General features: G+C 41.3%; 1 protein-coding gene across 1 annotated transcript in view; it reads right to left on the reverse strand.

Moving 5' to 3' along the window:
• The window catches only part of C13H3orf70 (chromosome 13 C3orf70 homolog), a 100,650-nt gene continuing 89,903 nt past the window's right edge, over nucleotides 1,288-12,034 (reverse strand). Inside the window, exon 2 of the mRNA XM_021069978.1 lies at nucleotides 1,288-6,139. Within this exon, the coding sequence (XP_020925637.1) occupies nucleotides 5,583-6,139 (557 nt within the window). The 3' untranslated portion in view covers nucleotides 1,288-5,582. The remainder of the gene's footprint in view (nucleotides 6,140-12,034) is intronic.

Genomic DNA, 12,034 nt, shown 5'->3' on the forward strand with positions numbered 1-12,034 from the left:
ACCAGGAGTTTCAGTCATGGCGCAGTGGAAATGAATCCGACTAGGAACCATGAGGTTGCGGGTTCCATCCCTGGCCTTGCTCAGTGGTTTAAAAATCTGGCGTTACCGTGAGCTGTGGTCACAGACTCGGATCTGGCTGTGGCTGGTAGCTGCAGCTCTGATTAGACCCCTAGCCTGGGAACTTCCATATGCCACATACGCGGCCCTAAAAAAAAAAAAAAAAAAAAAAAAAAAAAAAAAGGAGTCTAGATTTGGAATTCCCATCATGGCTCAGCAGTTAATGAACCTGACTAACATCCATGAGGAGGTGAGTTCGATCCCTGGCCTCACTCAGAGGGTTAAGGATCCAGGATCCAGCATTGCTGTGAGCTATGGTGTAGGTTGAAGATGCAGCTTGGATCCCACATTGCTGTGGCTGTGGTGTAGGCCAGTGGCTGCAGCTCCAATTTGACCTCCATATGCCATGGGTGAGGCCCTAAACAAGACCAAAAAAAAAAAAAAAAAAGCAAAGGAGGTCCTTCAACCTTACAAAAATGTTTACTTCTTGAGTGCTTTACCTGATTTGTGAAAGGGGGATGCTGAAATCTCCCTCAGAGGGCTGCTGTGAGAACCACTCGTGGAGGCAGGAAGACAGCAGTTGAACTGTCATTATTAGTATGAATGGTGATAGTATTCCTATTACTGATAAGCAAATTCATTTAGTATTCCCCATGGGGTTATTCAATAAAAGCCAACTCCCAAAGCTGTTCTTTTCCTGGTATGAATACAAAAATTAAGTTCCTGGATCTGCCACATTGAGGCTTGAACCCTGAGCTTTGGTGCCCAAGTGACTGCATGCCCACAGCTGTTCAGGGGAGCGACCTCCCTGGATCCTGACCTGCAGTCACAACTGTCTTACATGGGGTGTAAGAGCAGAGCACACAGCTTGTAGCTTTGTGTTAAATAAACCGTTTGTGGGGGGATTAAGTTTTAATTATATAAACCTAATGCAGCCCACAAAATAATTCTTACTGTACAGGGTTCTGGCAGTTATCATGAGTGGTGACTGTGAGTGCATGTTACAGAAGCAGTAATTACACCTGCACTAAGTTTTTGTAAAGTTCAAGTGGGATAATGATGTAAACGACTTGTTTCTGAGCGCAGTCAGTCCTGGATGTAAATGTTTCAGATTTTGCAAATGTACCTTCTTGATTTTGTGTAGTTCATACTGTATTATTATTTTCATCAGACAGAACCTCTCCAAAAGTGAGTGGGGAGAGAAGATATTCCAAAATCCAAAATATCGTATTTGTGCCGGTACAAAAGAAAAAAATCACATTTATTTTACAAGGTAGTATTTTCCTAAAGTATTATACAGAGAAGAAAGTTGAGCTGTTTGTAGGAAAACAATATAATTTTAGGAAATTACAGAAGGATCAACATTGTGCTTAAAACATTTAAATAGACAGGTTTTAAAAATAGCACAGTAAGTGAATATTACAAGATATGAACAGCCTTAAGAATACATATGAACACAATGATATGGGAGCTCAGTATTAAAACCTCTAGTGATGATTTGCTTTCAGACCTGTTCCAACTATTAAGAGAGCACTGCCTCCACCTTAACAGAAAAAAGAACTCAAAGCACAAACAGAAACACGGCCCTTTCCCAATACAGTCAACTCTCAATTATCCATGATAATGAAAGGGAGCAATGACATGTGAAATTTTCTGAAGGTAAATCATTGCAAAATTAGTTTTGGGAAGTGCTCCTATACTTACGTCTGGACGTGAGGAGCTGACCTCCCTGGACTTTACAGCACTGATAAAGTGCAGAGAACTCCCACTTCTTTCTCATCCCCTCCACGGGAAGAGACAAACACACACTTACAGAAATGCCCAAAATACAACGGGTCTCCTTATCGATGCTCACACATCCTCTGGAGTGGGAAATAGGAAAGAAAACCCAAGAAAACTTTTTCCTCATGTAAACATCCAAAACATGTCAATAAAATTTTGCAAACCAGATGGAAAACCAAGAGTTGACTGTATAAATATTATTTTGTGTTTTTCTCTTGCCCAGAAGTATCTGTATCATCGAACCTAGCTGGATCTTTGACAGCTTTCTAAATTACCTGGTTGCATCCTATGACCCATATAGAGAAATGTGCATATGACATGTGAAAAACTGATGTTTCAAATAGGCCAGGAAGAAGAGGTTAAGAAATAACACCACTACTCCCAAGGTAAAAATCAATCCTAGATCAAATCCAAAACATACTTCAGGAAAACAAGTTCATGGTTTTGTTCTGGTTTTGGTGATTGTATTTTTTGTTTCATTTTGTACTGCATTACCTGGAACCACAGGTCTTCCACTTCCAGGAAAGCAACTGTTTTTCTTCAGGGTTTTCCTCAAATTTGCATTTCAAATCTTGAAAATACCTAGATTTGACTGTAAAGTTTCAATGGTTAATGTACCAAATAGTTATAACTACAAAAGCATTTTAAAAGCTTTGTCATTTCTCAGAAAAATCATGAACATATGTGAAACTTGAAAATTCTAAAAGAAATCTTGGTCAGATAAGAAAGCTAAATTCCACACAGCACTTACTTTGTATCTTCTCCCTAACAGCTTTCATCTCAACTTTCAAAAAGTGGGAATGGTGCCAGTTTTTGACAAAAGCCCAAGAAAGCAGTTTTCCATTCCCATAGCCCAACTCTTTGCCCCAAGTCAGCATGTACTATATGATCCAAATTATAAAGCTTTCATATCTCTCAGTGTACAAGTATTAATCAAAAGCCTATTTAACATGACTGTGTTCAATGTCTATAATACACACTGCAGTCTAAACATTCTCTAAAGTGCCTATAAATATGTTTATACAAAGGAGCAATATAATATCAGGATTACCGAGAAACTCTTTCATGTAATATAGAACAGAATAGGCCTAGAATTTAAGTTGAAACTATATATTTTTATATCCTTATCAGTTGTTCTTGGAATGCAAGCATAAGGAAACAATTCTGGTCAATCATACATGATTTTCAGAGACTTATTAATATTAACAGTGCTAGAACAACAAAAAAAAATCTTGCTTGTGCTTATTTAGAAAAGGCTATTTTGAGATCCAGGAACATCTGATATTTAGAATCCAATGGAACATCTCCAATTCTATAAAATAGTAGTAAGTGAAGCTTAGTGAGTTTTCAATTATAAAGAGATTGTGCAAATATTTAAAGTGATCATCAACCAGTGTCAAATCCAAAAATTCCATTAAAATTGTGGTTAATCTGAATGGCAGTTCAGGAGTTTAGAAAACAGGAACCTAGGCAAAAGTCACAGATATTACACTGATAAAAGGCCCAACCCTGACCCAGCTGGCCTCAGAAACAGGGCCCTGTGCCCATGGATTCCATGGCTTTGGAGCTCTGGTGGTTGACTCCAATTAGATTAACGGACAGAGGAGAGAAGTGGTGGCAATGGTGTAGAAAGAGAAGACCCTCTATGTTTCCACATAGAGGATGCAATGAGCTCACACAGGGCTAGGTATAGACAGGCCCCTGGCCTTGCCATGGCTCCCAAGCACTCAGCTTCCAAGCTGCCTCCAGCTGGCTGCTCAATCCCAGGCAGGCAGGTGGCACTGAGAGCCCCGGGCTGGGCTCATCAGCTGTCTGTCCCTACACCCCTCTCCCCACACCCACCTCTGCTGTCTCTCCTGGGCCCCAATGGCCCTGGAGCTCTGCTACCCACCCACCTTCTCAGTTTGACTTGTTGAGTCTTCATGTGCTACGAGGTGGGAACTTCATGCTGGCTGTACTCTCACCCTCACAGGAAGTGTTAACTCAACCTGTCCTCAAAGGAGCACACACACTTCACTCTCCAAACCCTGCGGATGTTCGGGGCACCTAAACCTAACAAAATGCTCTAGGTGCTCACCTGAACTACACATACAACTCGGAAAGCAGGTTCTGCCTACAGTGATTGGTGAAGGATGCCAAGCGGAGCCCTCAGTGAACGGGCCTCTTCTTTCTTAAAACATAAACCCTGACATAGAACAGACGTGTCACATGCTGACAGAGCAGGAGAAAATGCCATGGGCGCACACTCGTGGACAGTGAGGGTATGAGAAGTAGTTCTCTCTCTCCCACTTTGATAGTTCTGGTTCCATTTGGGCCATATTTTAAATTTCCTGGATTCCTAACTATGCTTAACAGCCAGTACACTTGGAGAAATGGCAGCTAACTGACTCACACAAGAACACCTGTTACAAATGGCTATCAGGAGCAGGATTCTGAAGAGAGCTAAATAACAATCATTCACTACTTTATGTGTGTAGGAAAAGAGAACATACAACAGACCATGAATATTACTGTAATAAAGTGAATATTACACAAAATATTTTCTCCTGATTTAGCAGCGAACTATTTCAACTGCTTTTGCATTTGCATAAAAAAGTCCATGCATCATACTGAATTCTAATTCATATCTCACCTAAGCCATTCTAATGCTTCATACAACCAAATGAAGCAGAATTAATCAAACCTATTAGATTCATTCCTAATCCCTAAAGGACTGCTGTCTTTAGCATTTCCATGCTAACTAAAACTATTCTTGATTTTTTTTCTTAAGACATTAGATGTGGCTGCCTCTTAAATATAATACCTATATAGCTTCCTAAAGTTTTCCCCAGACTTGAAGAACAATTTTCAAAACTTATTTAAAATGTTGGGGAACTCACCCCAAAGGCCAGCTACACCACTCTCCCCAGATAGCCCAAGCCAAGCACCTCTCTCCCTCCCCTGAGTCCCCAGGGCACTCTGGGTCCCATCACCTGCACAGGTTTCTGTCCCTACTGGACTATGATCCATGGATGCTGGGAGGCGGGCCTTATTCACTGTGCATCCCCACAGCACCCTGAAGAGTGCAGGCACTCAGCTAATGCTGGATTGAGCATGAAATTAGAGACGTCATTTCTTCTGAAGTGAGGTCTAGCTCAGCCCCAGGTCACAGAGGTTGTGCATTACTAGGGGCCAAGCTGGCCTCCAGTGACCTCCTAGAAGCAAGCTGAGGTCACACTGGCCCAAACCCAGTGCAGGCGGTGGGGAGACAGGGACAGGGACAGAGCAGCATCTACCAGTGCACACCTCAAGGGGTCACGTGAACCAGTCTCCACATGGGACTAGTGGGGTGGCGGTGCCTGTCAGCTCGCCACAAGGAATGCCAAAGAGCTGTTCTGCAAAGAACTGGCTACTGAGAAAATAGTGCCTCCTTCACTCTGGGCAGCTCCTCAACCCGATCCACGATGCTCTGTGATCATCGCTTCACTGCTTTCAAAGTTCCCAGTGAAATTAAGGCTGGGTCACAATTCATGACACCAGATGCTACATAAAAAGAAAGTCAAGATACAAAAGAAAACCATGTATAAGAAAAAGAATGCCTTAGTTATAAGACTAATTTAAAAGTGAAGCTAAATCAGCAGACCACTGAACTGCTATGGTTGCTAGAGAGGGTAGAAAACACTGACTGCAGTGGAAAAGGATCCATCAGACAAAAGTACAAAAGCTCAGCATGGATCAGAGGACCCGGCTTCCAGCCTGGACCCTCACACGGTGGTTTCTATTGTTTCAATCACTTCCAGATCAGACTGCGAGGGGGACAGGAGGGTGCACTCGTCCGGTTCCCAGCTGCTCTCCGGACTGTAATCTTCCTCTGAACTCAGTTCGGCTCCTTCTTCTGTGTCCTCATCACACGATTCCACATAGTGAGCCCCGATGGCATTTATCCCAGAGTCCTCAGAACTTGAGGGAGAAGAGCAATGATCTATTTTTGGCGTATTGCTCTCTTTTGAAATTAAGGCATCGTGTGCAGAGACCTCCTCAGGGCTCATTTTGTGGGAATGTGGCGCCGGCTGCTTCTGCACATAGCACATCTTCCCATTAATACATTTAACCTGATAGTTGTCAATAAAGAGGTCTGAGATCATACAGTACCTTGGTGAGTCAGGGGGAAGGGGAGGCTGGAAGACAGATGCAAATTTCAGAAAGTGTTCAGTGAGGGAGACAGAGATCTGAATGGTGTTTGTGGGCTCCCGAGGCTTCGCAGGAATCTCAGTGCTTGGAAGCTGTTCCACGGGGGTCATTGGCTGATACACGTATTTGCCTGTGGGGAACACAGAGAGGCAGCTGAAATCTAAGAGTATTACACAAACTACGTTAAGGTAGCCGTAATGCTTTCTCTCTGGGGACTCAGAATGTTTTAAAAAACATTTCAGTAATGTCTCAAAAGAAACCAGTAATAGAATCATTCAACACTGTTAAAATCAACTCCATGTATGTTATAACCATATAGCATGGTACATTACATCGTGGTGTTTTCATCTAAGAAACTCAACACACTTTACAAATTTTAATCTATATCTGTATCTTTTTAATGCCTCTGGAGTAGGGGGGTGGATGCGATCATCCTTATTTTACAGACAACCTGAAATGATTTACCCATCATTCTAGAATAAAGAATGCCCATGATATAGTATGGTAAAAATACACTATAAAATAGTAATAATGTACCATAAAATTATAATTACATTTTATCTTTAATAATTATATGCTAGACATTTAAAATTTATCAGAATTATGGAAGACTTGGAGTTCCCATTGTGGCTCAGCAGGTTAAGAACCCGACTAGCATTCATGAGGATGCAGGTTTGATCCTTGGCTTTGTCCAGTGGGTTAAGGATATAGTGTTGCCACAAGGTATGGCATAGGTCATGGGTGCAGCTCGGACCTGGTAGTGCTGTGGCTGTGGTGTAGGCTGGTGGCTATGGTTCCAATTTGACCCCTAGCTCAGGAACTTCCACATGCTGTGGGTGCAGCCCTAAAAAGACCAAAAAAAAAAAAAAAAGAATTATGGAAGATTTTCACTCTTTAGGTTTCTATTTTAATTAGAAAACACACACATATTTAATAGGCAATGGCCTATAGGATTGTCCTGGCCACCTTCAGTGGCTGGGGTAAGGTGCAGGGTGTGAAATGACCTCTTTCAAGACCCAAACCTCATCGGTGGCCTAAGCAGGAGAGGTTACCCCTGACACTAATTCCACAGGCAGAACCTTAGCCAAGCAGAAGCAAAGGCATAGGCAGATGCAGGGGGTGACCTGCCAGATGTTTCTAGAAAACCAAGAAGCTTATCTTCTTCCCACTGCTGAGCCCTCAAGTACTTTTCAGAGTTGACAAGGACATGAAACCTAACTGATCTGTTTCTACTGTGTCTCTTTCTTCATTCTCTTCTACTTCACTCGACAGCAAAGCCTCCCATGTTTCAAGTGTTAAGGAACCAGAAGTGACAATTACCCAGTCTGTAAGCCTAAAATGATTTAAAAACAGAAATCTCAAAGAAAAAAAATCCTAAAAGACCCAGAGACAGAAGTCACAATTGTGGGCACCATGTTGGGTTTCTCCTAAGGTAGTTCACTTATCAATCAGTGCATACAGGATCTTCTGCACATATTAAGACATTGTTTTTTAAATTCAGTGCTACTGCCATTTTGGATTAGATAATCCCTTGTTGAGGGGCTGTCCTGTGCACTGGAGGATGTTTAGCTGCATCCTTGGCCTCCACCCACTAGATGCCTTTGGCACCTCCTCCTCCCCAGGTGTGACAATCAAAAGTGTCTCCAGGGAGTTTCCACTGTGGCTCAGCAGTAATGAAACTGACTAGTATCCATGAGGACGCACGTTCGATCCCTGGCCTCACTCAGAGGGTTAAGGATCAGGCGCTGCTGTGAACTGTGGTGTAGGTTGCAGATGAAGCTTGGATCCTGCGTTGTTTGACTGTGGTCTAGGCTGGCAACTGCAGCTCCAGTCTGACCCTTAGCCTGGGAACTTCCACATGCCACGGTGTGGCTCTTAAAAAAAAAGGGAAAAAAATGTCTCCAGATGTTGTCACATGCACCTGGAGGCAAAATCGCCCTCACTGAGAATTGCTGATTTATGAGCTCCTTGTGAGCATCTCTCCGTAATCAAATAACTCATTGTGTTCTGTTCCCATTTGTTTCAGTTCTTCATCAGACTGAGAATTCTAGGCTAGGGATCACATATATAAGGAAAACTACCTTAAATTGTTAAGCCATGGATGAATAGCAATTTTAGATCAGAAATGCCAACAGCAAACTGTGCCACAGATCGTGTGCAACATCGGTCATCTATTAAGATCAACAAAGCCACCTGTGTTTTTTTACCTCTGTTTCTTGACTCCTGTAAGAAAAAGCAGGCTTAGATGCCACTACTTCTTTGTAATTAAATTACTTTAAAAATACATTTGGCTTCATTCTGGATTACAAGGTGCAAAAGCTACATTTAAAATTGTTAAGCCTTTGCATTTCCAGGTCTGCTTCCAAACCTGGACGTATTTCATACAAATCCTATGGTCTAACAAAAATACAAATGAGAAGAACTCATCATGCCTGCCTGGGAAACTGTTTAAGATATAGCAGGTATCTTCAATTCTGTTGTCTGTAAAGGAAGATATCACTCCGCGTCAGGCAAAGTTCGAATCAGGCAAGATCTAATAGACTGGTATGGTAAGACCTCTGCCTCCAGGCATCTTGGGCACTGTCAGCGGAAGGGCAAAAAGGCAGACCTTCAAGCTTCCTCTCTGATCTGCCAAGCCCCGGGATTAGAGAAAGATGAGTTTCAGCAGCGGACAGAGAAGAGACTTAGACAATTTAGGGACTACTTCTTCTGTCCACAGAGTGGTGAATAAAACATCTGGAATGGACGTTTGGTCTTTTCTCTTCTTGGCCAGTGGACTGGTGGTTACTGAGTTCAGGATGCTGTGGATGGCAGGCACTCAAGAAATGCTTGTCACAGATGCTGATTAAGTTCATTCTGGCCCAAGTAACCTCTGATTTAGTTACCCACTTGTCACAGCCTAAGAGGTTCCTGAGACCCAGCGGGATCAGGGCTTTATCTGGTTCAAAGGTGGAGGGCATCCTGAAGCCGGACTTTGGGCTTTGTCTGACCAGCCTCTCTTACTCTCACTCAATCCCGCCGGCTGCATCTCATAATTTGCTTTTTCTCTTCTTAGTTCTTCTACCTCTTTTTTTCTCTAATGCTCTCTCCTCCAAAGCACTGTTTTTCTTCCTTGGAGTGTAGTAAAGGAAAAAGAAATATAGCTGGGAGAGAAAGGTGTACACTGCATTCCAAATGACACTTTCTTCTACAAGTTACACCCATTAAATACGCTAGTTCAGGGCTAGGATGACAGCCTGCTATCTGGTGATAAGGGGATACAGATGCAAAGAGAAAGGCAGAGAAGAGCATAATAGTAAAGATGGTCAGATGAGAAATTGTTTAGTAAAGGTCTTTTAAATATCAATTATTATATGATACTAAATTGATTTGCTTATAAACAAATAAATAATAAAACAAATTCATATCAAGGATTTAGTTTTATAGAGTCCAGAGGGGTTAGTACTTTGCTTCAATCCCCAATAACTTCTACCCTGTGGCACACTCTGCTGTGAATCCACGTTCACAATGACAGCCCTGAGGCATCACTGCAAGATCCTGAATTATGAGAGATTCAATTACGTCCACTCTACTGTACTTACCACAAGGTAAAATGAACTAACTTCAAACAAAGGAATTTCTGGCCACTTAGCCAGGAAATTCAATAACCACTGCATTCTCTGAGCTCTTAATTAAGGGTTTACTATGTTATTTAAAGAAAGAAATGGATAAGAACTTTTAAAACTTAAATCTCTTCAAGGAAAGATATTCAGAGACTGAGTCAAGGCTTGAAGAAGAGCAAAGCAGAGGGTGATCTAGATACCATGATGATCCAGCATTCCAGCTCTGGGTATGTGCTCAAAAGAACTGAAAGCAGAGTCTGGAAGAGATACAGATACCACGTTCATAGCAGCATTGTGTGCAACAGCCAAAAAAAGTGGAAGCAACTGGAGTGTCCATCGATGGACGAATAGATAAACAAGACGTGGTATATACATACAATGGAATATTATTCGGCTTTAATGAGTAAGGAAAATCATGCTACAATATGGATGAACCTTGAGGACACTACATTAAGTGAAATAAGCCGGTCACAAAAAGACAAACGCTGTATGATTCCACTTAGATGAGTCACCTAGAATAGTCAAGCTCACAGAGACAGAAAGTGGAGCGGTCTTTCATGGGGGCTTAGGGGTAAGAGGGTACGGGGAGTTGTTGTTTAATGGGTACAGGGTTTCAGTTTTGCAGCGTGAAAAGAGTTCTGGAGATGGATGGCAGTGATTGTTGTACAACACTCTGAACTTAATACCACTGCACTGGATACTTTAAAATGGTTACGAGGGTAAATATGTGTATTTTACCACAATGCAAAAATGACCAGACTGGAGGTAAAAATCCACATGATCCAGAATATATAAATAATTCTTACAATTCAAAAAGAGGAAAAGACAACTCAATTTTTTTAAAGGGGGGATGTTGGCTTTATAAGGGCAACGTGAGAGATCTCTGTAGTGATGGAAATGCTCTATACCTTGAATTGTATTGCTGTCAATATCTTGGTTATGATACTGTACTACTATTTTACAACTAGTCGCCATTGGGGTAAAGGATATACATTGGCTCACTCTCTATTTTTCTTAAACCTGCATGTGAATCTATAAATTTTTACAAAACAAAAAATATAAATTAAAACAATGGGGAAAAACATCACCACAAAAATGACATTGTACCTTTTTCATTATGTTGCTATCAGGAGGGATATGCTATTGACGTCTCATTACAGTTATCTTTTAACATTTATTTAAATGTGGTATCTGTCTAGGTTTCCCCACTGTAAGCTTAGTACTCTTCTCTCTGTAATTATTGTTTATTTATTTATTTATTTTTGGTCTTTTTGTCTTTTAGGGCCGAAGCTTCGGCACGTGGAGGTTCCCAGGCTAGGGGTCCAATCGGAAGTGCAGCCACCGGCCTACATCAGAGCCACAGCAACTCTGGATCTGAGCCTCATCTGCAACCTACACCACAGCTCACAGCAATATCAGATCCTTAACCCACTGAGCGAGGCCAGGGTTCGAACCCACGTCCTCATGGATGCTAGTCAGGTTCACTAAACACTTAGCCACAACAGGAACTCCCTCTGTAATTATTAAGTAAGTATCTTGTGAAGAGACATTTTGAAACTACTCAAATATCCTGTTTCTCATACATCCCTCTGCTAATTTTAGCACGCATATGTGGCTCTGGTCTGCAACAATCTTTACTGAGGTATTTGCCAAATAGTGATTTTTCTATCTCCATCATTCCTTCTATATTTACTAATTAGAATTCTATCTAAGCTGGAGCTGCTCCTTCCCCCTCATTTACTTATTTATTCAAGTATTTATTTATAGAAGCATGGTCTCATATACATTTATTCTAAGGGTTGTAATCCGGTACTACTACTATTATTATCATTACTTTTTTTTTTTTTTCCTCAAATTGTCCCAGACCTAGCTCTTGGGAGTTCCTTTAAGTTAGCCCCTGCGTCATTTCCACATGCTCCATTCTTTTGCGATGAATTCCTTACTTTCTGGCACCATAAGATGTTACTGGCTTATCTTGTACTTCCTCTGCCTGAGTCCAGGAAACAGCCATTTCTCCAAGGAGCTCCAGCTCCTTGTCTTAGAACTCATACACATTCTGAAGTTTATTCTCAAGCTACTCCTGTGAAGTAGAATCTTTAATGACTCACTCAGTCACTCACAAAATTCACCCATAAAAAAGTGAAGACTAAATTCCATTACACCATTTAATGCCTGTTTTTAAAAAACAATATAAAAATTAAAAATAAACTTCATAAACCCATTTATTTATCCAGAATCTCTTCCGAGGGAGCTGAAATCACTTTCTCAATGATGAACTAGGATCACAAAAACAAAATGTGATCACTAAGTGAAAAATAAATTTCATACGTCATGTTTCTTTACAGGGAATCTGGTACGACATTTTCAGCTACTTCTCAATTGAAGACCAATCAAAATCACTAAATACATAATTAAACTATTCT

This window comes from Sus scrofa, chromosome 13 (assembly GCF_000003025.6).
Source record: "Sus scrofa isolate TJ Tabasco breed Duroc chromosome 13, Sscrofa11.1, whole genome shotgun sequence".
Lineage (NCBI taxonomy): Eukaryota > Metazoa > Chordata > Mammalia > Artiodactyla > Suidae > Sus > Sus scrofa.